Source organism: Stegostoma tigrinum, chromosome 12 (assembly GCF_030684315.1).
Source record: "Stegostoma tigrinum isolate sSteTig4 chromosome 12, sSteTig4.hap1, whole genome shotgun sequence".
NCBI lineage: Eukaryota > Metazoa > Chordata > Chondrichthyes > Orectolobiformes > Stegostomatidae > Stegostoma > Stegostoma tigrinum.
Window position 1 is genome coordinate 64613346 of NC_081365.1, and position 27505 is coordinate 64640850.

General features: G+C 39.9%; 1 protein-coding gene across 2 annotated transcripts in view; it reads left to right on the forward strand.

Moving 5' to 3' along the window:
• ofd1 (OFD1 centriole and centriolar satellite protein) overlaps window positions 1-27505 on the forward strand; it is a 77728-nt gene that overhangs the window by 6462 nt on the left and 43761 nt on the right. For both annotated transcript variants that reach the window (XM_048540255.2, XM_059650377.1), the window contains exons 2-12: window positions 484-598; window positions 2784-2999; window positions 7377-7445; window positions 7534-7561; window positions 7733-7840; window positions 12410-12546; window positions 14121-14294; window positions 17186-17292; window positions 19284-19403; window positions 20365-20438; window positions 23649-23740. In XM_048540255.2, coding sequence (XP_048396212.1) covers window positions 491-598; window positions 2784-2999; window positions 7377-7445; window positions 7534-7561; window positions 7733-7840; window positions 12410-12546; window positions 14121-14294; window positions 17186-17292; window positions 19284-19403; window positions 20365-20438; window positions 23649-23740 — 1233 coding nt within the window. In that variant the 5' untranslated portion in view covers window positions 484-490. The remainder of the gene's footprint in view (window positions 1-483; window positions 599-2783; window positions 3000-7376; window positions 7446-7533; window positions 7562-7732; window positions 7841-12409; window positions 12547-14120; window positions 14295-17185; window positions 17293-19283; window positions 19404-20364; window positions 20439-23648; window positions 23741-27505) is intronic.

The following is a 27505-nucleotide window of genomic DNA, read 5'->3' on the forward strand; positions in this document are numbered from 1 at the left end:
CCCAATTAAGTTAAAAACGTTTTGCTAATTCCAATTTATACAATTTGCCAAAATGCTGGTTTCATCTTGGTACAGGGGTTAAGATCCTCTCAATATACGGCTCCCTTTTTCCCCAGTGCTGGTGCTAGTGCCAACAAATTGAAGACCGTTTCTCCCACCAAATCTTAATGCCACGTAACAACTCTTTTCACCTTCACTCTTCCCAATGCTAAGCTTTAGATTCATCCATAATTTAATATTGAATGGGAGTCTGATATGATTCGTGGAATCAATGTAAAGGGTGTTTTGGATGGTAAATAGTCAGTTGATGGGAAATATGTAAATTGCATTATTTCATCCAATACCTAAGAAGTTGCTGCAAATTTTTTTTCTAATAGTCTAAATTCATTTGTAAGTCTAATATCTTTGTAAGATGTTTTATATCTACAAAAATTAGTTATATTATTCAAACTTCAATAATATTTTTATTTTAATTACTTGCAGCATCTAAATGGAATCTAAAATGGCTGCTGGGAATCATGATGCCATTTCTTCAGAAGAGCTTCGGAGGAGACTTTATCAAACATTCAAAAATCGGGGTGTCTTAGATTCTTTAAAGGTATTTCTTTATCTTTAACAAAAGAATGTATTGCAGCATATTCTCTACTATCATACATTGTGTCTGTATGAGCTAAACTTATTAAAATGGCCTGTCCATGTATTTTAATCATATTTTAGTTATTTCTAGCACCAACTCGGACATATGTTAATACTTTAATCTTTAGCTATTCCATATAAAGTAAGAAACTTATTAATAGGGGTTTCTTGGAGTGCAGTAGTAGTGTCCTTCCCTCTGAGCAGGGTCCTTGAGTTCAAGTCTCACTTGCTCCAGAGCTATGTCATTACACCTCTGTATGGGTTAGTTAGAGGAGGGAGAAATAATTTGTGACAGCAAAATTTGTTTTGGCACTCAATGAACTGGCACTCTCTTGATAAATTGGCAAAAACTATATTCCCTGAAGTTTACTGCACTGTCCAATTTATTATAGTTTTTAAAATTTATTTACCTCAATGTAAGATTACTTTTGAATCAAATGGCCACACAAAATATCAACATTTGATTCAATTTCAAGTCAATTTCTCCTCAAATGCTGCGATCTACTGCAATGTCCTCGTAGTCAGTTCAGTGTGCGCGTGAGAAGGTTCTCTGCTGGTGAGTTTTATTTAAGGCAAAGTTGCATTAGTATTATTTAAGTGATTTATTCTGTAAGTAAAGTATAACAGCGATGCGCATACCCTCCACATATGTTTCTATTACTAAGTGCATGTTTTTATACTGATTGTGTGATCCTCTTGATTATTCAGAATGTTTGATCAACCGGCACAGTCCTGATCCCATAGGTGCCGATTAATAAAAAAAATTGCTGTACTTGCAAATGAACAGAATAATGCTCTATATGTCTGCTGTTTTGTGATCCTATACACATCACCAAGTAAAAATCCAATTAATTGATTTGCAACATTAAGTTGATGGTAATTGGCAGTCACACAGAAAATTCCTCAAATTTATTTGCCTGTATTGTTAATTTCATGTTTACACAGTTTTGAAGATCCTGGTGGTTGACTTCTAGAAGGCATTAGATGCTTTTTAAAAATACATAATTATTCAAACTTCTTTCAACAGTGAAGTCAATTAATAATTGTACAGTTGACATAATATACATTAATTGTGTGTGCATACCTTTGTCACGTCTTATTGGAGTAGTGTGCTGGAAATCAAACACTGCCATTTCTGGACTCATCTCAAAAGTTAATGACTTTAGCAAAGTATGCAAAAGTTCCTCAATTTTCCCAAATGTCTGTTTAGACATAGGTAAACTGGAACATGGATCAGGTTTCTGTACTTAACGAGGATCACTACTTATTACAAATTAACTGATTCTGTCTGCAGGTAGACAACTATGAACTGATGACATATAATTCTGCTCATTGAAAGTCCAACCCCATTCCCTCTTAAGCTAGACCAAAAAAAAAATCAGCATTGTGGTTGGAGGGGAAACTTGGGAAAGCAGCTCAGTGGCCTGGTCCACGGGGTTCTCCAAGGTGATCCTCTTTGCTTGCGTTGCTTGCTTCTTCAGTCTCATCCCTGTGGTATTTTTCACTTTCTTAAACCAGGCACAAAGGGACTGATTCACAAATGATCAAATCTGTGACTTATTGGTTAAAAGTAAAAACTTGCTGCAATTTGTGGGAGGAAGTAAACTGGCTTGCTTCAGATATTTTCTACTGTAGAGCGACACACCACTTCCCCTTCTGAAGGGCCAAGGGCTTCTATTAATATTATTCACATCTGTAAGCTGTTCAGTTACGCATGAACCAATTGCATAGCTGTTGTCAAGCTGATCACAACTCCACTAACCAATCAGCATTTCGTTATTGGCCAAATCTCATTTTTTATACACCTCCCTTGGTGCCAGCGCACCTGTAGCAAACCTCTCCCAGTATTTGAACAAAGCAGTGGCCCAAATGCCACACACAGAGTTTCTGTAACTTACTTTTAAAAAGTGCAGTAATTTCTTCCACAATCCTTGGTTTTGGCTCTTGGCTCAGCAGTCAAAAATACAGAAATGTGAAAAGGTACAGTCTTTACGCATTACTTACTACGTAGTTGTAATGTTCCCATAACAACAATTCCAGATGATTTAAGTGAAAATTTTAGGCACCTTAACAGCTTAAGTTTCTGCAAAAACTCATGTTGCACTTTGTAAGATACTTGCCTCACTTATAAATTTTCCATTGACTAGTCGCAGCTTCGAAATCAGCTTGTCCATGAATTAACGCATCCTGGTTTAAATGGACTGTTACCCGTGAATGGTCATCGGCATCAGAATGCTTCCACAGAAGAAAGTTCTCTATTGGTTATGGCTGCAAATAGCATTGTAGCAGACCATTTAGGAAAGATTGGATATGAGTACTCACTGTCTGTTTTTTACCCAGAATGTGGCTTAGAAAAAGAAAAGGTAAGCTTAAACTTGTATTTTTATATTTTAAAAATGTTATTTAACTATATCACCAGACCTGAAACGTTAACTCTGTTTTCTCCTTCACAGATGCTGCCAGACCTGCTGAGCTTTTCCAGCAACTTTGTTTTTGTTTCTTATTTAACTATTGTATAGTTGGAAGTCAAAGATAAACCAGTGAACCCTGTCAAATGTTTTTCCATAGGAAGGATTAGTCACTTTATATATAGATGCCTTTCCAAGAGTTTAAATCTGACTTTGGGCACTTCCTACCATGATATGACTGATCCAATTCTTTCAATACAAGAATAATGAGGACTCTTTTTTTCTTCTAATGACGTCCGTCAATTAAATAACAATCTACAGTAATAAACATATTTAATTTCAGGCAAGCGAACAAAACTTTTCTGTTCATTTTCTTCCTTCCACTGGTGAACCTAATTGTTCCTTTGAGGGCACAGTTCAGCAGCCTTTGGATACAAATGTACTGAGTAACTTGCCCAGGCAATAATGGTGACTATATTTAAGTATGTCGAGATGCATATTAGAATTAAATTCTGCCTTGCTTGATGCGCATAATCATACACATTTTCAGAATGTGGTGAAGGCACATGTGTCAGAATCCTAATTCTAACCTATTGTGGAGTAAAATTCAGGCCAATTATAGTGTAATTTCTGTTTTTCTGACCGAAGTATAGACCCAGCATTTTCATGAAGAATGCCATTCTGCTTTTTCATTTCTGTACCTGGGCACTGCTGCACTATCCTGGCTGAACCCTTCAAGCTCGGCTTCTACAGAAATGTGAAGTGTGCAGTTTGTAAGTGCTTCTTCAGACCATCAGAGAGACAAGTTATGCCCCCATTTATGGCACTAGCTGTGTAAGGCAAATTTAAACAATCAGAGTGGATGAATGAGTGAATGAGTAGTAGATGGGTGAGGTAAGTCTGCACAATGTAATTGAGTAAATGGATAGGGTAGTAGATGGGTGAGATGCATCGGTGATAGTTTGGTCATTGCAGGGGATGCAGTGGTTTGAGGGATAGCAAAGGGTTGATGTTGTGTATTGGATGAATAGTTATGTGTTAATAACTAAACTGTATTATTGGTGATGCCAGATGATATCAAATCATCTCCTCCAGTGGTCCCCAGCACGACAGATACCAGTCTTCAGCCAATTCGATTCACTCAACGTGATATCAAGAAACGGTTGGAGACACTGGATACTGCAGAGGCCACAGGCCCTGACAACATTCTGGCATTGTGCTGAAGACTTGTGCTGCAGATCTTGCCAGTCCCCTAGTCAAGCTGCTCCAGTATAGTTACAACACCGGTATCTACCCGGCAATGTGGAAAATTGTCCAAGTATGTCCTGTACACACTAAGCAGGACGATTCCAACCTGGCCAATTACTGTCCCATTAGTCTACTCTCAATCATCAGTAAAATAATGGAAGGCATCATCAACAGTGCTATCAAGCAGCAGCTGCTCAATGACACCCAGTTTGGGTTTCACCAGGGCCACTCAGCTCCTGATCTCATTAGAATGGTGGTTATGGTGGTTAATGATCTCATTAGTAGCTTTGGTTCAAACATGGACGAAAGAGCTAAATTCTAAAGGTGACATGGGAGTGACAGCCCCTGACATCAAGGCTGCATTCGACCAAATGTAGAATCAAGGAGCCTGAGCCGAACTGGAATCAATGCATATCGGGGGGCAAACTCTCTGTGGTTGGAATCATCCCTGACATATAGGAAAATAGGTTGTTGGAGGTCAATCATCTCAGCTCCAGGACATCTCTGCAGGAGTTCCTTAGGGTAATGCCCTCGGCCCAACCATCTTCAGTTGCTTCATTAATTACCTTCCCTCCATCGTAAGATAAGAAGTAGGGATGTTCGCTTATGATTACACGTGATTGCACAATGTTCAGCACCATTTGTGACTCCTCAAGTACTGAAGCATACTGCGTTCAAATGCAGCAAGATCTGGACAGTTAGACGACATGTCCATCATGGGCCTCCTGCAGTGCCACAATGATGCCACCTGAGGTTGCAGGAACAGCAACTCATATTCCGCTTGGGAACCCTGCAGCCCAATGGTATCAATGTGGACTTCACAAGCTTCAAAATCTCCCCCTCCCCCACTACATCCCAAAATCAGCCCAGCTCGTCCCCTCCCCCCACTGCAGCACAAAACCAGCCCAGCTTGTCCCCTCCTCCCTAACCTGTTCTTCCTCTCACCTATCCCCTCCTCCCACCCCAAGCCACACCTCAGTTTCCCACCTACCAACCTCATCCCCCCCCCCCCCGTCCTTGACCTGTCCATCCTCCCCGGACTGACCTATCCCCTCCCAACCTCCCCACCTATACTCTCCTCTCCACCTATCTTCTCTATCCATCTTTGGTCCGCCTCCCCTCTCTCCCTATTTATTTCAGAACCCTCTCCCCATCCCCTCTCTGATGAAGGGTCTAGGCCCGAAACGTCAGCTTTTGTGCTGCTGAGATGCTGCTTGGCCTGCTGTGTTCATCCAGCTACACACTTTGTTATCTGAGATCTGGACAATATCCAGGCTTGAGCTGACAAATGACATTGGTACCACACAAGTGTCAGGGTATGACGATTACCAACAAGAGACAATCTAACCACTACCCTTTGACATTCAATGGTGTTACCATCACTGAATCTCTCACTATCAGCATCCTGGGGGGGTATCAGTGACTAGAAACTCGACTAGACTCTCCACTTAAACACAGCGGCTACAAGAGCAAGTCAGAAGGTATGAATACTGTGGCAAGTAACTCACCTCCAGTCCCCCCAGAGCCTGTCTGCTATCTACAAGGCAGAAGTCAGGAGTGTGATGGAATACTGTCCACTTGTCTGGATGAGTGCAGCCCCAACAATACTCAAGAAGCCTGACACCACCCAGGACTAAGCAGCTGGCTTGATTGGCACTAAATCCACAAGCATCCACCCCCTCCATCACCGACACTCAGTAACCGCAGTCCATACTATCTACAAGGTGCACTGCAGAAATTCACCAAAGATCCTCAGACAGCACCTTCCAAACCCATGACCACTTCCAAATGAAGGTCAGGGACAGCAGACATATTGGAACACCATCACCTTCAAGTAGCCCTCCAAGCCGCTCACCATCCTGACTTGGAAATATATTGCTGCTCCTTCACTGTCACTGGGTCAAAGTCCTGGAATTCCCTTCCTAATGGCATTGTGGGTGGACTGCAGCATTTTAAGCACAGCTCACCACCACCACCTCAAGCACAATTAAAGATGGACAAGAAATGCTGCCCGCCAGCAATGCTCACCTCCCACAAATTAATACAGGAATAGGCATGGAAATAAAATTTGTTGGAAGAAGGTTTTATAATAGTTTAGCTGTACCATGTCTCTGCACCTAATGTAAATAGTAAACTAATATTCATTAGTTTCCAAGATTATAAAATAGGGCTTTGGTCAACACTCCGTAATTTCCTTATTTTAGGTGGTTTAAATCACCTCCAGATCCCTGATTCTACACACTGGACTTATTTAAGGAATATGAAAGGAAGAACGCAGTAGATAGGTGTTTCTGGGCAAAACCGTCTCTCTGTTTATTTAAATACAAAAGCTTAAGTATAATATGATAAACAGTGAAATTGATACTATAATTTATACAGAGGACAGTAATTAAATATAATATTAAATTAAACACGGATTAAACATTGTTAGAACGTGAACAGCTAGGAGCCAAGGGAGACAATTAATTCCATTATAAATTACCTGTACCGCCTTGTTGATAATTGTCAATATTAAACATTGTGAGAGAAGGCCATAAGGGATTGCTTCATGTTGAGTGTGCTGGATGAAGCATTATCAAAACTTTTACAGTCTAACGTGAATACTTACTGTCTAAAATGGATGTTATATTAAAATCATAGTGCAGTTTGTGAGACAAGCTGAAAAGATTCTATTTGCTGAAGGATTTGAAAGCTTCTATATTTTATTACAGTGGGAGAAAGTTCACTGACATTCCATTGTATATAATTAGCATTGTTCTTTCCTGTTTGTGTAGCTTTGACTACATTTTATTCACCAACTGTATACAAAATTGAAGGCGATACATTGTGCTATCAGTTAGTCTTCATTGAAGAAGCTCCAACTCCAGGGCAGAAGAGGATATTGCAGATTTTTCCCTTTGGAGGCAAAACTAGGAAATGTATTTGATTTTAAAAATTTTGATAAATCACTAGATGTATCCAAACTACACGCGCATTACAATCGGTCAAAAACTAATCACATAGATTTGTCTAGGGTAAGAGTTTCTTCAAGATTCTGCATCAGACATGCAATTAAAGTTACAAATTGAGTTTCAATTTTTATAGGCATTTACAGCAAGAGATCTCCTGCAAGTTTTGAAGATCAGCCCCAGATCAGAGCTTTACAAATCCATTGTGAGTTTCATTCTATTATAAATGTGTTTAGTGGTTAATGTTTTCTCTATACACTGGATAACGCTTTTTTGTTTTTCTCCTTCTACAGATTTCAAATCTTGAAAAAAATCAAAAAGGTGAAGAGAAAATTCAAATACTTGAATATTATTTATGCAGACAGAAATTATGCATGAAATTGTCCTAGTAAGCTGTGCCTAATTCCCATGAAAGAATCTATCTAAACATTGCAAATCTTCCAAAATTGTCAGAAAATTGTTTTTCAATGATGACTCTTTTTTTGCTGGCAGGTTTTCTTATTCAGTTTCTGATGGAACTGGCTGACTATCACCTAAGTCGAGCACATCAGGATGCAGAAACTCAGACTACCTGTGCTTCAGAGTACACAGAATCTATTGGTAAGGAGCAGAGGTGGAGGATTCTGTTTGAAGAACGAATTACCCTTACAGTGAATTTTTAAGTGTATGTCTCTAAGTAAATCTTCAACAGATTATGCAAGTTAATTTTATAGTGATGAACCTACAATCTTTCTCATTAGTTTCCTTTTAATTGGCCTATACTGAGTTGCAAATCTTCAGAATTCCATCAGTGATAATGGGAACTGCAGATGCTGGAGAATTCCCAGATAATAAAATGTGAGGCTGGATGAACACAGTAGGCCAAGCAGCATCTCAGGAGCACAAAAGCTGACGTTTCGGGCCTAGACCCTCTGATGAAGGGTCTAGGCCCGAAACGTCAGCTTTTGTGCTCCTGAGATGCTGCTTGGCCTGCTGTGTTCATCCAGCCTCACATTTTATTATTTCAGAATTCCATCCTTGGCTTGCCAATTCTAAATAATGGCACAGAAAATGCAATTACATCAAAACAAGGTATTTTTACTTCTAATTTTTATTGCTACAGTTTTATCTTAACTGGCTTGTGTAATCTTTGCAAATGTTAATTGGCAATGGTTGTGTCAAGACACCAAATACCTGGTAAATCATGCTTTGGTAGAAATAAATGTATTGTCTCTTTACAACATCATCTGTATGATTGACTGGAACAAACTACGGAGGCCGTCAATTTTTAGATGATGTTAAAATCATGTCGGAATAAGTCATACTGCTTTTAATGATTATTGCACATTTTTGATTCAGTTTAGGATGGAAGACAACAGAGTGTCTTGCAGAAATAAACAGGGAATGCTGGAGAAACCCTCCAGATTTGTTGACATCTGTGGAGAGAGGAACAAAGTTAATGTTTTGAGCTTGGTGGGACTTTCCTTCGGAATGGATAGTTGTTGTAAAATGGGTTTTCTGATCCTCTTGACAGAGGTGAAGGAGGAGCAAGAGGGCAGGTGTGTAGAGAGCCCTGAAAAGATAAAGCGGTTATTAATGGTGAAAGAGAAAACAGATATAAAATTGGTGTAAATTTAAGGTGTGAAAGGAAGAGAATGAATCCTCTCTGTACCAAGAAGAATGTAAACAATACAAGGCTGTGGAGATGTTGGGGGAGAGTGAATGTGAGAAAAGTAGATAGAACAAGGCTGTCAGTTTCTAAAATTATGGCATTCAATAGTCAGACCTTAAGGTTGAAAAGTGCCTCCATTGAGAAATGAGGTATTGTTCCTCCAGCTTGTATTTGAACATTACAGTAGGCCCTTGGCAGAAATATGAGTGCAAGGTTGTCTATTGAAAATAACAAGCAATTGGGAGGTCAGAGTGGAGGGGTTGCGCAAAATGGTCACCCAGTCTATGTTTGGTCTTGCATTGTGAGCATTAGACTAGATTGAAAGAAGTACAAGTAAAATGCTGCTTCAACTGGAAGGTGTCTTTGGAGTTTGAAAATTGGGAAGAAAGGAGGTAAGTGGGCACGTGTTACAACTTTTGTGATTGAATGCACATATGCCATGGGGGAGTGAGAAGGTATTTGGTGTGAACTAGGGTTTCATTGAGGGAACAGTTCCAGTGGCATGCTAACAGTGGAGGGGAGGGAAAGTGTATGTGGTGAGTGACTTGCAGGCTCACAATTATAGTTGTCTCTTTACATCATCGCCTGTATGATTAACTGGGAGTCACCACAGCTACAAGAACAGTTTACAAATATAAACTCAACTTCCCCCAACTTTTGTATTCCTATTCCCCTTGCAGTTTCTATAAACCATCAGTCCTGGATCCTCCATATGCTGCTACTCAGTTCTTCAGCTTAACTCTTCATCTTCCCACTTCACACCCCAACCCCAACCTCCAAGCCTGAGATCGGCACTTAATATTAGCATGACAATCCATCCTGGTGAAGCCAGTTTGGTTGACACCATTTATGACACACTCTCCCAAAGGCCTCCAATGCTTTGTTGCCTCCCACCTTTTAAGCTTAGTTTCCCCATTCACAATTATTGTCTCTGCTGCATCTCAGCATGCTGCCTTCAATTCACACAATTGACTGCTCCACATGCCCACTGCAACAATGAAGGCCCTAATAATCCAACTCCCTCTGACTAATCTCTGATCTCTGCAGTTCCCTAATTGACCTACAACTAATCCTAGAATTGGTACACTGAACCTGGAATACTGCCATGGCCTGCTCCCCAGACCAGGACCCCTGTACTAAATGCCTAGACCAAGACTTGACTGACTGGCAGAACCTCCTTACTGATGGTTGCCCATCTCGCCTTGACTGAGGATGACTCTGCTTAGACTTTGTGACATAGCTGTTTGGTTGAGACACATTTTGTGTGTTTTCTATGCACACTGCTAGCACCTGCTGCAGGCATGACTTTCATGTAGCATACTGCTATGTATCAACGTATGAGCCCCGTGGACTGATCATTGCAGGCAACCATAGCAAGCTACCTGACTTTATGTCTGTGCTAAAATGCAAGATGAAACAAGTCGTGTGAAGTTGTAAGTTCAGAATGAGGAAATTTGCAGAAAAGCAAGGCATGGCAGAGTTTCTGTGAGCATCCAAGTAGACACAATGTGAGTGAGCACTAACAGTGCAAGCTAAGAGGCTTGAGATGCACCCTGTCATGATGCACGCATTGGATCTTATACTTGTGCACAAAGTGGTCTGGCAGCAGTATTACACTGAATAGTGCTGTTGAACTCCAAAGTACAATATTGAAATAGTGAATTGTAAGTAGGTTAGAAATGTGCGATGATGTGGTGAGGTTAATGTGTATCCAATGACAACTTCCGTGAATGCGGATTGGACGAGTCACTGCCCATGGACCCTGTAGCGAGATGTTAAGAAATGCTCCTTAAGACAAGGGCCCGGAGGCGAAGACTTCCACCATCCGTAGTATTTTGTGTTTATTAAAGGCCCAGGGGAACATGCAGTGAATTAGATACGCTGGGTTCAAAAATTCATGTCAGGAATAGTTGACTTCTAGCTTCCCGCCAATGCCTGGGAAAACAGAAAACTGCATACAAAATCGAAGTGATTAAGTAACAATGAGATTATGTTGAATGCAGATAAGCCTGTTACTGCTCACGTGCAAAAATCTCATCTTGCTGTTTAAGCTTTGGATGGAAAATCACATTTTTTAAACTCAACATCAAAAATCTTGTTTTCATGTTCTCTCCACATTTTTCTTTGCTGCTACCCATGTTCTGGTGCTGGGATAATTATGCTCAATGTTTCTGTTTGTCAGTACAGCAAAGCTTGGCACTTTCCGATTTCATTTCAGGTGACAAGTGGAGGTTGTTGGATGAGGACGGTCTCTGAGATGCTGGCAGGAATTTAAGGACATGACTTGACCTTTGCTAACGATCTGTTGGAGAAAGTTTTGACCTCAGTTGTGGCAATAGGCCAGAGAGTTGAAAGTGTAGATGCAACATTTATATCTGAAGCCATGTTGAGTTTTTATCTAAACTTGTCAAGAAACCGATCCTGAGCATTGCCATATAATTTTGCCAAGATTAGCGTAGACTAGTTATGAAGAAGAGAGGGCCAAGGATGGTTCACTGCATCATGGCCGCATACCTGGCGGTGTTGCAAAACAAAACACTTTGCATGAGAACCATGTTGTCAGCTGTGTTGAAGATTAGAAAGAACTTGAAGAGATGAGGTATTAAGATCACAGTTGCACAAGATGTTTATTGACAGGCTATCAGTACTGTGGGTTGAACAGAAGACTGGGATCCTGCTTGTTTCAAAGATAGTAAGAACTGCAGATGCTGGAGAATCTGATATAATGAGGTGTAGAGCTGGATGAACACAGCAGGCCAAGCAGCATCAGAGCAGCAGGAAGGCTGATGTTTCAGGACTAGACCCTTCTTCAGAAATGGAAATAGCTCTGAAGCTGGTTGGCTTGCTGTGTTCATCCAGCTCCACACCTCATCATATCAGATTCTCCAGCATCTGCAGTTCTTACTAACACTGAAACAATTTTAACCCCACTGCAAAGCCTCTTCTAAGGAGCATTTCTGAAGAAGGGTCAAGGCCCGAAACGTCAGCCTTCCTGCTCCTCTGATGCTGCTTGGCCTGCCGTGTTCGTCCAGCTCTATCTCAGATTCTCCAGCCTCGGCAGTTCCTACTATCTCTATACGCCATCAGATCAGTTTAGAAAGAGAATAATTTGTTCTATGAAGCACTAGGAACCATATTTGAGAACAATAATTTTGTTGGTGGTCTTAGATCAACCAGATCTGAATTGGGAACAGCCTTGTTAACTGGGATCCTGCTTTGCAGGTAACCAAAAGATGAGGCAACCTCAAATGGGTAAGCTATTATACATTCTTGGAGTGATTGGGAAAGTATACAGCTGTCAGAAATGTAAATATAATTGGAGCTGTTTCTGTCTTATTTGTTGCTCCTTACAGCACAGACTGTACCTTATTTATTCGTCATGTGTATTTCCTGAAATCTTTGAAGTTGCAGCCAACAGCAAACTGACAATGTAAAGATGCCAATTCTGGCATTTTTATATTGTTAGTTTGCTCCTGCTGCTGAGCTAATAACTTAACTCACCATTTTCTTTCTTACAGTTGATAAACTTCAAATGATTGATGAAGAATATGCAGCATTTCATCCAACAAATTTACAAGAGGACTTCTGGGAAACTAAACTGCTTGTATATCGTAAACAAATGGAAGAACAGCTTCAGGAAGAGATGCGGCAAGAGGTCGAACATCATATTCTTTAGTGATTTTTTTTTTTTTTTGTCATTCAGTTGCTAGGTTTTGACCACAAGTGGAAAATAATGAAATTCAGTGGAAAGTAACAATTACATACAATTTGGAGTAGCTTGTACCAGGTGCGCCAGTTTGCTGATAGTATCCATTGATGCACAGTTCCAATATTATCAGCATCCATTATAAAACTAGACTTAGAAGGTAAGGTAAAGTCACCATAGCCCTAGCCAACCATGAGGCTACTCTACTGCAGCCGCTATTCCCGTTGTGACCTCCTCTACATTGGGGAAACCAAGCAAAGGCTTGGGAACCGCTTTGCAGAATGCCTACGCTCAGTTCGCAATAAACAACTGCACCTCCCAGTTGCAAACCATTTCAGCTCCCCCTTGCATTCCTTAGCCAACATGTCCACCCAGGGCCTCCTGCAGTACCACAATGATGCCACCCGAAGGTTGCAGGAACATCAACTCATATTCCGCTTGGGAACCCTGCAGCCCAATGGTATCAATGTGGATTTCACCAGCTTCAAAATCTCCCATCCCCATCCCAAAACCAGCCCAGCTCATCCCCGCCTCCCTAACCTGTTCTTCCTCTCGCCCATTCCCTCCTCCTACCTCAAGCCGCACCTCCATTTCCTACCTACTAACCTCATCCCGCCCCCTTGACCTGTCCGTCCTCCCTGGGCTGACCTATCCCCTCCCTAACTCCCCACCTACACTCACCTCTATTGGCTCCATCCCCACCCCTTTAACTTGTCTGCCCCCTCTCCACCTGTCTTCTCCTCTATCCATCTTCGATCTACGCCCCCCCCCCCCCATTTATTTCAGAACCCTCTCCCTATCCCCTTTTTCTGATGAAGGGTCTAGGCCCGAAACGCCAGCTTTTGTGCTCCTTAGATGCTGCTTGGCCTGCTGTGTTCATCCAGCTCCACGCTTTGTTACCTTGGATTCTCCAGCATCTGCAGTTCCAATTATCTCCACTACTAACTGCATGACTGGTTTGCAATGCAGAATAATGCCAACAGCGTGAATTTAATTCCCTCACCAGCAGTGACCATAAAGGACCCTCCTCCTCAACCTCTCCGCTCACCTGAGGAGTGTTGACCATCAGATAAAACCACGAGTAAACGTCTCTTTAAAATGAGAGAGTAGCCTCATGGAAGGTGGGTGGGGGGGAGGTGTATTCTAGTGTGGGAGTCAGTGGGCCTGAAGTGGATATTGGTTTCTAGGTGGTTGCCAGAGATGGAGACAGAGGTCCAGGAAGGAGAGAGAGGTATTAGAGATGGTCCAGGTGAACTTAAGGTTGGGGTGGAAGGTGTTGGTGAAGTGGATAAACTGTTCGAGCTCCTTGTAGGAGCACGAGGCGGCACCGCTACAGTTATCAATGTAACTGAGGAAGAGGTGGGGTTTAGGCCTGCGTAGGTACAGAAGAGGGACTGTTCCATGTAACCTAAGAAGAGGCAGACATAGCTTGCGCCCATGTTTGGTTGATTTTATTTTAAGAAAACGTTGGCTGTAGTTGCTGCTTCTTGAAGAAACTTAACCACTTTTGTTGATTATGTCAGCTGCAACATTTTAAGGATCTGGAATTGGCTAAGGTTCGGATTCAGGAGAAAGAGCACTCACAGAAGAATATAGAAGAGATCAGATTAAAGCTAGACAAAATGTACCAGAAAAAGTCTGAGACGTTGATTACAAGAGAGAAGAATGCTATTGAGAGACTTCAGAAACAGCAGGAGGTAAGTTCAGATGCAGTCAGAATGATAACACACTAGGCAACTGTGCAGCGAGTTCATGGATGAATCACAGCTCCTACAAGTACTGGTATATCTCAGGAATATCTCAAGAAATTTAGAAGTTTTAGCCCCTGAATGAATCCTGTATGATGGATGAAACAAAACTGGAAGTCTGAAGGTTCTAGCTTCTGCTTTAATGGATTAATGGTACAAAAACTGTTATTTTTTTTAGTTCATCCTCCTTTCTTCCTTCATGAACATTTCAGTTTCATCGTTTTGAATTTTTTCCAACATACAACTTTCAAAGATGATCTATAGCATGATTCATACTTTTCAACTGTATATACATATAGGTATTGCATGCAAAAAGAATCCAAGAATCTGAAGCATTGCTCCTTTTTAGATATTGCAAACTAATGCTATAGAAGCCTATATTTTGCCACTTGTTGGGATCTCTGTTTTAATAAGGCAATTTCATCATGGGATAAGATATCCATCTTTTCCTGCATGGCTATCTGTCAGAGAACATTAAGCAGGTCATATAGTGGCTGGGCAATTCTAGCTACTTGGTTACCATCCAGAAGAGACAAAAATCTATTGCATAATTTTCCTTGGAGAATAAGGGTGGCTAGTTGATGCCCTGATCAAAAGTGTGGCAGTACATGCCATCTACAAGGCTTTCTCTTGTATGTTTATTTCCCATGTTCTTTGGTAGCTTGTGCTATGGGCAGGACAGTGAACCATCATCTGTCCTCTACAAGGAAGTAATTAGTTATATATTTAACCAATTTGATAGAAGAATTGTTCGTAAACAGCAGAAAGCCTGAATCAGGAAGTACAAGTTATAATAATAAAGAGTTCTCTATCAAAAAATATATAGAGAACATTTAAAAGGGAAAGGAAAAGGATTGGATTTTGAGAGAGGAAATAGAGACAAAAAAGCAAAAGTTAAAGCAAGTTATTTTCCATGGATCATGATGCACAAGTCAATCTCTGAAGGCTTTAAAAAAAACTGAAAAAACATAGGGTGACTTTGTATGCGGAGTGTAAAATATGAACAATGTTGTTGCAGATGATCACTTTTTGAAATGTGAAAAAGTAAACACAATAACTGTAATTCAAGGTCTATCGATACAATGAGTTTAAGGATACCTTTTAACCAAAATCAAAACTCTTTTTTTTAAAAATTCAAGCTTATTGTTATCGCCAAAGATTAATCAAATGCATTCTGAGTCACTTTGACATTGCCATCATTGTAATGATTTCACCTGGATCAGACTTGGAGCTTTAAGTTTTAACATCATCCACCCCCTTCACCCCCTACAAAAGAAAGCAAAGCATCTTCATTTCCATTCGTTGAGTTAGATATTTTGCATCTTTTGGATCATCAGGTGACAGTTTGTGCATTAGTGGCATTCGATGATTTGATCATGCAAGCTCTTAAAACATTTAAGTGGGACAGCAGATATGTTTCCATTCTTTGTGAAGGTGTTTTTTTTCTGTCATAACCTATACATTCCATTGAACATGAACATGAGCCTTGAATAGCTTTTTGAAGCACACTTCCACAGGATAAACTTCAGATGTTAGAGCCCCTCATACAACTGCAGTGTGGGGTTATTTCTTTGCAGGTAGCTCCTGATCTCAGGTTACGTGGGATCTAAACAAGCTTCACACTAATAACCCACGCTCTTTTTGTAGCCACTAGTACTCCAATGCCACACAATATCAATATCAAGCCATGACTTCACTCCATCCTAGCTCCCAATCACTGTAATGAACAATCACGTAAACACTTGCTGGGAATTTGATTTTTTGGCATGGTTTTATGCTTCAATTTTTATTATGTCAGCTATGTAAGCTAGAAACACCATGAATCTTGTTTCATGTCTTGAAAAGTTGAGACTGACTCTTAATGCGAATGTAGCATTTCCTGGTAGAAAAGAAGGATTGACTTGTATTGCAAGTATAGGCCATTTCCAGTGGCCACTTGGAGATGATTGACCATAAAGGGGAGACAATTATGGGTATTCAAGGCAGTATACTGGGATGTGGAGGCACAATAATTGTGAAGGGAGACAACTTAACATGCAAACGAATGTGAAGGACATGGGTTTCTGCAGGAGAGGGGGATCGTTGACAGACACAGCCATGGGTTTATGCTCAGTGCAACATGATGATTAGTATGACTAAGCTGTAGACATAATGAGTATTAGGGGAAAAGTATCCCTCTCTTAGACAAACCCAACCCTAGCCTCATCCTGTGTAATTTGATTCCTCAATAACATTGCAGTGTGTGCTTGTGGTTACATAGAAGTATCAGCCCTACCACTAATGTGCCATGCCATTTCTTTCTGGTTTCACATTGTGTATGATGAATGGAAACACCTAGCAGGCAGTGGTTGACCTGGTGAGTGATTGAGCTGTAGAAGTGTTGGGTCACTCGAAAAGCCCAGCACTAGTGAGTGCTTCCACCTCTGTTGAGAAGGGCTCCATAACAGTATGGTTCAGAGCCAGTGAAACAAGTTTCAAAGAATAGCATCAAAAACCTTGCCAGAGCTTTGAGAGAAACCCTCCCCAAAACCTGCTAAAATTAATACTGAGGTGACTTATGGTAAAATTTGATGTATTTGTTCTCTTTTGAAAATTATGGGAGAAATTTGCACATGTTTTGGATACATCACAGTGTTTGCAAAGCTAGATATTTTAAATAGACTGACAACAAAATATTGTGTCAAATATTAACTTTATTTGAAACTTGGTAATTCACGTGTATGAAAGTAAGAATTAATCTGGATTTCTCTCTTTATTTGGTATATCACAAAATTGAGCATTTATAAAATTTAAATTACCCTTATCAGACAAATTACGTTTAGATATCAATTATTTTACAGATTGAGGAAAAAGAAATATATATACAGAGGCAAAGTTTACTGAAAGATATTGAAGCTGTGCGAAATAGAGAGATTGAACTTCGACAACGAATCGAAGCCTTTGAACTGTAAGTAGAAGTGGGAAATTAAGTAAAGAATAATATTTCTTTATCATAATTGACATTTTAAACAAAGTCCCAGAAGAGCTTCAATGTACTTATGATTTTTCTTGTTGATCTGAAACTTTTTTGTAAGTGACCAATTATTGACATACTCTTCGAGTGAAACATTGACTCTGATTGACTGACTGAAAATGTTTGTGTTACCCATTAATTGTTAATCTTAGCAGCTTTTGTAAGGGAGCCACTGAAACTGATACAGCAGTGTTAGTTGTTCGCAGCAAATAATGTAGCAGGTCGAAAACAAATATAACGTGGTGGCGGGGAAGCAGGACCCAAGAGTATTAAAATAAAAGCAAAATTCTGTGGATGCTGGGAAATTTGAAACATGAACAGAAAATGCTGGAAATACTCAGCAGGTCTAGTATCTGTGGAGAATGGGAAAGAATACAGAACTTTTGATCCTGAGTTGGGTAGCAAATTTTGCAAAGCTGACTCAGGAGAAAATTTCCCAAATGGTCACTTTATGATTTAGAAGTGGCGGATAACTGGAATAGTTGGCATACCACCCCCAGAAAAAGTCTGGAGACACCCACAGAGCGCTGGATGTTGAGGTGGGCATTTAAAAGACCACAGCCCTGTACTCTGGGATTCTGTAATAGAAACATCAAAGCAAAAAAAGCTCTTACCTCTTATGCTCACTCTACTCCCCATACATTCTCACTACCCCACCCATGTTACGTCATGGGTCCCACCTACTCACCTCCTGAAGCCTACATGTCTCCATATCCTTTCTCTCTTTCTATTCCCCTGCACTTCCCAATCTTTACTCATCCCTATCAAAACGAATGCTATCCATTCGTAGTAGCATTTCAAAACACAATGCTAACTCATGATTCCACAACAACCACCATTTTTTTTTCTCTTAACCCATCCATGCCACTTTATCCAATATCTATTATGGACAAACCTTAGACGTTTCAAGATGTAATGAAGTTCTGTTCACTTCACTGTATTAAAAATGATAAAAGCTCATTCAATACATTTAATTCCCTTTATGTACTTAATTCTTTATATAAATATATCCTGGTTTTCATTACTCCACATTAAAGCCAGCTGATGCCTTAAGAACCATTTGGAACTGCTATTTGAAGAGTGAGTTTACAGCTGTATATTACAGATAATAATAGGCTATGGAAGCAGTTAAACAGCAATATTCCTATAATTATTAACCTAAGACTCATGTTAACAAGCACCTACTGATTTTGTGAATGTGGCTTATTTTTCAACTGAGAGGCACAGCAGGCATTTTTATTCTTCAAAATTTAAACAGCAGGAAATTTAACTGATTCACCAACTTGGAGATTTTACAGAGCATTTCCGCATGACCAAAAAATCAGCATTACCTGCAGTTAGATATCAAGCAATAGTTTTTCTGCTGTCATTTGTTAGCCTCCTTATTATCATATTTCACATCCAGTCATCTAATTTTGTTTTAACGTGCTTCTAGGCTAGCAGGACTTAGTAAAAGTTTTTTAAAACTATAATCTGCTACTGGTCGAAATGTGCAAATGGTGTAAATTAACTCTGAGTTGAGACAAATATTTGTATGATTTCATGACTGTCAATGAAGTTCTCCTTCTAAAAACCGTGCTCAAGATTATGTTTTCACTTTGTACAGAATCGTGAGCATGAAGTGATAATGGTTTACCATAAGACATGCAGTATCTAGCTTTTTACACTTCTGACTTTGGCTTGTACAGATAATTAAAAATTGCTTTTACTATTCCATCAGGTTAATCATTTTCATTTATAAGTAAGATTGAACTGAATAATTCTCATATAACAATATTACATTTTAGGCACTTGTTATACTTAATTTTTAAAATCTATGTTAGGGGTTAGCGGACTGCAGAATAGAAAGTCATCACTTTGCATTCCTGACAGCATGTTCTTGTGTTCAAGTTCAGATTTCCTTAATGATTAATCTGTCATGTCAGGACTCAGGATTTGCATGACCAAAAGAACAAGAGTTTAGAGGACGATCTGCGGAGACGGGAGCTTGCAGTGAAAAATATTGAGGAAACTTACGAGCAGAAGCTGAAAACTGAACTGTGCAGGTAAGCCATGCATGATGCAAAGACATAGTTAAATCAAAGAATGCGCACTCTCAATGTGTAGCAACTGTTACACAAAGTCACAAACTTGCCTTCCCTTAGTATTCTAAGCAAATTTGTTTTAAATGCAACTATGTTCTAATGCTGTGTTACGACAAATGAAAAGGATGTTTCTGTTCCTATTTTACCTCAGGTTGAGGTCACAACAAAAGTTCTCTTTTTAGCTTGCAGTTAGCACTTCAGTCAAGACGTTTTTCACTGGAAAAAAAAGCCAATTACTAAGCCTTTCGTGAACAAAAAAGGGATTTTATTATTTGCTTACTCAAAGGGAACAAAATAAAACAACATCAAACGCAGGTGACAGGTTTTAAAAAAGGAGAGTATCTGGTACACACAGGAAGAGTAAAGACTACACAGTTTTATAGTTTTTAGAGCCCTTAAATTGTTGTGATTGGACCTGAGACCATGGCTGTTTAATTCATGTATTGTATTCTTAGCAGTAGTGATCATAATTTTCATTTTTATGTTTAAAATTATACCTGGCTTGTATTTTAAAATGTAGCAAACATCAGCATAATTTTGTTCACCCAGATATGCTGCTTGGAAAATCTATGAAGTGTGTAAGAGAGAGTGCAAGAATCCAATGTTTGAAGTTTTTGACAAATTTCACTCTTCTGTAGTGTTGAGATGACTGGAAAACATGTTTGGAAGAGTCCTAATAAGAAGTTGTTATTGCATTAATTAACTGTCTCTAGTTCATCTGATCTTTAATAATACTTGTAAAAGTGACCTTTGCTAGAAAAATATCACTATTACACAAATGTTTGTACTTCTGTATTAGATTGATAGACTTATCTAAGTTTGAGAGTTTTGAATCTTCCCTCTTCTGACTGAGATTTAACTTTTATTCCACTTAAGATTTGCTTTTATTGTGCCATCTAAAATAATTCAGTCTTCTGCACAGGTATCAACTGGAACTACAGGAAGAGCATCGTCAAAGAATGGAAAAAGTGACTGCAAATGAGAAAAGACTTGAAGGTGTGATTCAAAACTTTGCGGCTTAATTATACTTCACAGGATTTAGAATATTGTACATTTATGCAGAATCTGTACAAATACCACACTATGTATACAAACAAGAGAATTCTTTGATATTCCTACAAAATAGTTTTTGTTTGAAAAATATAATTGAGTATGTAATGTATAATATGATGTATCAATTTTGCTAGACTATTTACAGGACAATGCAAAGGACTATTTATTTACAAGACAATACTGTGGTTTCATTTTTAAAAACATTCAGAGTGCCTTTGGTTTTGAATTGAACAGTCCTGTTTAAGACTTAACAATATGGAAGTATCTAACTTGACCAGTTTATCTCTTTTTGTCCAGGTCATGTTTCAAGGCTTATCTAACCAACTATTTTCAAATGCATCAGAGATAATGGGAACTGCAGATGCTGAAGAATCTGAGATCACAAAGTGTGGAGCTGGATGAATACAGCAGGCCGAGCAGCATCTTTGGAGCACAAAAGCTGACGTTTCGGGCCTAGACCCTTCATCAGAAAAAAGGGGTGCGGGACAGGGTTCTAAAATAAATAGGGAGGGAGGCGGATCAAAGATGAATAGAAGAGAAGATAGGTGGAGATGACAGTGTAGATGAGGAGGTAGGGAGGGGATAGGTCAGGCCAGGGAGGACGGGCAGGTCAAGGGGGTGGGATGAGGTTAGTGGGTAGGAAATGGAGGTGTGGCTTGAGGTGGGAGGAGGGATAGTGAGAGGAAGAATAGGTTAGGAAGGTGGGGACCTGCTGGGCTGGTTTTGGGATGCAGTAGGGGGAGGGGAGATTTTGAACCTTGTGAAATCCACATTGATACCCAAGTGGAATATAGGTGGCTGTACCTGCAACCTTCGGTGGCATCATTGTGGCACTGCAGGAGGCCCAGGATGGACATCTCATCTAAGGAATGCGAGGGGGAGTTGAAATGGTTCACGACTGGGAGGTGCAGTTGTTTGTTGCAAACCGAGCATAGGTGTTCTGCAAAGCGGTCCACAAGCTTCCGCTTGGTTTCCCCAATGTAGAGGAAGCCACAACGGGACTCCCTTGTCCTCTCCACACATCCCTCCAACCCCACCGCACCCCGCACATTCCCCTGCAACTGCAGGAAGTGCTACACTTGCCCCCACACCACTTCCCTCACCCACATCCCAGGCCCCAAGATGACTTTCCATATTAAGCAGAGGTTCACCTGCACATCTGCCAATGTGGTATACTGCATCTGCTGTACCCATTGTGGCCTCCTCTACATTGGGGAAACTAAGCGGAGGCTTGGGGACCGCTTTGCAGAACACCTCCGCTCAGTTCGCAATAAACAACTGCACTTCCCAGTCGCAAACCATTTCAACTCCCCCTCGCTTAGACGACCTGTCCATCCTGAGCCTCCTGCAGTGCCACAATGATGCCACCCGAAGGTTGCAGGAACAGCAACTCGTATTCCGCTTGGGAACCGTGCAGCCCGATGGTATCAATATGGATTTCACAAGCTTCAAAGTCTCCCCTCCCCCTACTGCATCCCAAAACCAGCCCAGCTCATCCCCACCTCCCTAACCTGTTCTTCCTCTCACCTATCCCCTCCCCCAACCCCAAGCTGCACCCCCATTTCCTACCTACTAACCTCATCCTACCGCCTTGACCTGTCCGTTCTCCCCGGACTGACCTATCCCCTCCGCACCTCCCCATCTATACTGTCCTCTCCACCTATCTTCTCCTCTATCCATCATCGATCCGCCTCCCCCCTCCCTATTTATTTCAGAATTCTCTCCCCATCCCCCTTTTCTGATGAAGGGACTAGGCCCGAAACATCAGCTTTTGTGCTCCTAAGATGCTGCTTGCCCTGCTCTGTTCATCCAGCTCAACACTTTATTATTTTGAAATGCAGTTTCTTTTACCTTTTTCTGACTTCGCTTAACTTCTTCATTAGAAATCAAGAGCTGTAGCTTGCAGGCTAATCATACTTGCAATCCAGATTGTTTTATCTGCGTTTTATGCAACAATAGCTTATTTGTTGTTTTCCAATGTGAACCACATTATTAACACCCCAATCATAAGAAATCTCTGTTGCATTTATATTATCACTTTGCACGTAATGGCACCTACAAGGGATAGGTTTCCTTCCAGTGAAATTAGGAAGTCCTACTTGGACCTTTTTTAGCCCAAAGAGTGTTTTATTCCTGTGTGATAGGCCTCCACTTCACTACAGCCTGTTTGAAATCACCTCCTGATTTCCTAAGTTTCCACTGTCTTTTTTACGGTCCTTGGTGCTCACTGTGGGATATTCGCCTGAAACCAAATTTTCCTAAAATCCAGAAGCAGGAAAGGTCGTCTTCTGTGGCATTTCTTTTGGAAGACCTCTTGGGGCTCAGGAGGTTGTGCCACTATTTCTGAAGTGGAAGCATGTGAACTTGTTGGTCATGGCAGGACCATTCGTGAAGCATTTCAAGTAGGTTGATAACCAGCCTATTATTCTTTCCAACATCTCTGCAATGTTTCCCAAAGGGAAAAACTGTTAGAAACAAACAGAATAACGTTTGGAACCTAACTGTTCACAGGTAAGCCTTGCCTTGCCTTTGCCAAGCATTCTCAAATATGTAGGTGTAGTATTTCAACCTCTGATCTCACTTCCATTATCCTTTTAACCTTACACTTTTCTTAAAGACTTACTTTAGGGTTATACACTTCAAGCATTTCATTTTGTAAAATTTTGATTTTTGTCTTTGCTTATTTTTTATTCTGTAGACATGATATTTTTTAATATGCTGCATCCAAAAGTTATATCAGCAGTAGATTTGCTTGTCTCAGTTAATCAGAAAGTCTTCCAAACATGCATATTCATTGCTTAACCCTGGTAGATGTCAAATAATTTGTTCTTGTGTAATAAGCTGCCTTAATGTTGTAAGTAAACTGTGAATGTTATGAATAGCACTTAATTTTTATTTTGATAAGTTCTTCACCAGGTAAACTAAGGAGAATCATCCATGTATATTGTCTTAAGCTAAAGCGTGATTGTGCTATTCTTATGATAAATTTTTATCATCTGAAAGGTTTCCTGTAGTAATAATATGAGATTATAACAAATATTAACACCTATATAACTGTTTAAGTGCATTTTAAATTTAAAAAACTGAAATTGAGCATATAAGATAACAGAAATATTATAGCATAAGTCACCAAAGGATGGTTTCCCTCAACAGCAGAGGCAGCTCGACTGCACGAGGAGTCTGTTATTATTCATTCCAAAAGAGAGGAACTCCAAGAAGCTCGTGTTGAAGTTAAGAAGCTGGAGGTAAACTGCTTAAAAAAACTCTCATGGTAGTACAGAATTTGAGTATTTCTGAAAAAAAAATGCTGTTGTCGCATTTTCTTTTATATTGAACAAGACAGAGTCACAAGACTACCGGATTTTGGAAGGAATAGCAATTTATACTGCATGAAAAGACAGTGCAGAATGGAAAGCAAGTGGACTGTATTGCTTGAGGTGCTACCGTCGAGAATGCACCAGTGACCAGTTAATTCCAAGCTTTTGTTTAGTTGGACACAGTCCTTCCTTTTGCAGAGGACACGGCCCTCCATATGAATATATGTAGTCTCATAAGCATGAGTGTGTCATATTGTGAGCCCAAACGGTGATCTTAAATTAGTTGTTAGTGTATTTTGTGACACAGTTAGTATTGTTAAACAAGGCCTGTCTGGTTGCAGAACCATATCAACATAGGACACTGAGTTGTGAGCTCCTCAACGAGCAAAAAGAGCTCGTTGAGTACTGTCGGTCTTGTAACTGTTGTGAATGGTTGACGGGATGTGCTGTTTGGATGTGATGTATTGTATACATAGCTTTTTCATAGCCATCAAGCCAAAACATTGTTCTGTGTTAGTGAAAAATACCATTTGTGTGTCAACTGCTTAGTAGCAACATGGAGCACCTGTTGCTGAAATTTTTGAGACATCTAACCCTTCTAGGTTATCCACAAATAAAAAAAACTGGGTCATTTTCATCGCAGAAAATGATAACCTTCTGCCCATTTATGAGTTTGCATTATACGCAGCAACTAATGATCTGATCAGAGTACTCATTATTCCCACAGGACAATTTTGTAATGAAAAATGTGATCCATTTGTTTTTTATGTAAGTATGATAGAATGACAATTAAAGGTAGTATCACAAATGACTTGAAGAGGAAGACATAAACTGGTTTCCCTCTTTGCTTTTCAGAAAACTGATTTATGTGGGATGTAGACAAGTGAAGGAAGTGTGCAAAAACCTGGCTATTGGAATATAGTATGGGAAAATGTAAGGTTATGCACTTTGACAGGAAAAATAGAGGAAGTGAATATTTTTTAAATAGAAAATAAACTGCAGAAAAGCTACAGATCAGAAGGATTTGGGAGTCTTTATCCATGAATCACGAAGAGCTATCATTCAAATTCAGCAGGTAATGGGGAATGAAAATCGAATTTTCTCCTTTATTTCGAAGGGAATGAAGTATAAAAGTAGGGAGGATGTGCTAAAGCTGTACAATGCAGTAGCCAGATCACAACTTGAATACCATGAACAGTTCTGAGCCCCATCTAGGGAAAGATATACTGACATTGGAGGCACTCCAGATAAGATTCACTAGGCTGATAGCAGGTATGAAGGAACTGCCTTACGAGAAGTTGAGTAGGTTTGACATGTACTTGTCATAGAAGAATGAGAGGCAATTTTATTGAAACATACAAGATTTCTTTTTTGGGGCTTAACAGGACATTATGTGGAAAGATTGTTTTGTCCTTGTGGAAAAGTGTAGGACCAGTGGGCATAATCTTAAAATGAGGAGTTTTATGTTTAAGACTGGTGATGAGGGTAACATATCTGTGGAATTCTTTATTGCAAAGGGCAATCAAGGCTGCAATGTTAAATATATTCAAGGCTGAAATAGATTTTTAATCAGTAAGGGATCAAGGGTGTTGGGGATAAGGCAGGAAAGTAGAATGAGGATTATCAGGTCAGCCATCAACTCATTGGAATGGCCTCGGAGACTCAATGAGCTGACTGGCCTACTTCTGCACCTACATCTCATGGCCTGACGGTCATAGCTTATTCTTGAGTCCAATGTAAAATAAAACCAGCTTTAAACAGAAAATATTCCCTTAATTTTTTTTTCTCCCAATTGAACTGATGTTCCAAATAAGAGAATGCCAGAGAAGTGAGTTTTTTTTGAGTTTGGTGTTAACTTGTGTTTTCTGTTAACTCTGTTTCTCTGTCTACAGATGCTGCCTGACTTGCTGTGTTTCTCCAGCATTCTGTATTTGTTTCAGATTTCCAACATCTGCAGTATTTTGCTTTTATGTACGTGAAATGATGTCCCTCCTAGGACAATCAAAGACGGGCCTGAAACTAGTAAGAACAATAAGACTTTTCAGTTCAGTCAAGGGATGTGGTATCACTGACGATGTTATATTTATTGTTCTTTTGAGAAGGTGATGGTGAGCCAACGTCTTAATCTACCACAGGCTGCATGAGGAAGACATATCCACAATGCTATTCATGTTGTTAGAACTGAATTGATCATAGGAAATGGATATGCAGAGGAGAAAGCCTCTGATCTGTTTAGGTGGCCGGACTATTTTAGGCTTCTGGGCTATGTTGATAGCCAGGGACTCTACAAATATCATAATGTCAAAGGTGGGCAGTCAGACTCTTTTGGTTGGAGATGGCCATTGTTGGTTTTTGTGAGACTTGAATGGTGCCATTTATCAGCCCATGCTTAAATGTTATCCAGGTCTTGCTGATTGTGTACACACACTGTTGCATTGTCTGAGGAGCCACAAATAGAACTGAACATTGCATTAACAGTCGACATCACCATTTTTTTTTCAAAAAGTGTGATGAGAAGATTGTTGAAACTGCTCAAAGTACTTGGAAATAGGACACTGTCTCTAGGAACTCCTGCAGCAGTGTCCTGGGGCTGAGCTTATTGGCTTCCAAAAAGCATGGCTATTTTCCTTTGTGCTGCGTATGACTCCAGCCACTGGAAAGTAGTCTCAGATTCCCATTGACTCAGTTTTACAAGCGCATCTTAATGCCGCTCTAAGTCAGATGTTGCCTTAATGTCAACACTTTACAGCCTCGATAGAGGTGTGGAATGAAGTGTAAATCCAATTGATCCGAGCAGAACTGTAATTCATTTCTCCTTGATGAATAAATACTGCTTAATCGCACTGTTAATGGCTCCTTCTATCACGTTGTTTATTGTGGAAAAGAATTGATGGAGTGATATTTGGTTGGCTTGATGTCGTCCCTTCTGGACTGAATAAACCTGGATAATTTTGGATTTTGACAGGTGGATGCCAGTAAAGTCAACAGAGTAACACAGCTTTGTTAGAGCTGTGGTTCAATCTGGAGCAGAGATTTTCTGAATACGGGCTTGATTTTTTTATTTGCTGTATCTAGTGTGCTAAACCAGATATACTCCTGCCGAGAACTCTTTTATGGCCTGTCCGTCCTCACTGTATACCACCATGCTATCTCTGGTGGTGTTAGAGAATATACCCAAAAAGATTCAACTGTCTCAAATGTAGCCTGAAAGCTATGATTTCATCAGTATGACATTTGTGTTGTCTGTGCTACATACGTCCCAATTTTGGCACTCGCTTAATATGGAAGATGGTTCAAGCATGGGTCAAAATATTTTTTCTGAGCTCTTTTCTTGATATTTTCTTGAGGACTACTTTTGATTTTCAGGGCTACATTTTGATTTTTCTATTGTGTCCACTTGCCAACAGAACAGCATTTTCATCTCTTGCAGCATAATATTGGTTTCTCGTTGCATTGGTCATTCTTTTGAATTGTTTTGATGGATGCAAGACAAAAAGCTTAGACAAAATCTCTCATTTTTTTAGCAATACTCAATGACAATTTTCATTACAGTCACATCTTCTAATTTTTGTTCGATTATAAAACATCCTGGACATGTGACTATAAGCTATAAATTCCACGTTAATTTACAAATCATTCATTTCCCAGAGATTTCAGGTTTTTCTGGCTCATGGTTAGCTGAGTATTTTTTTT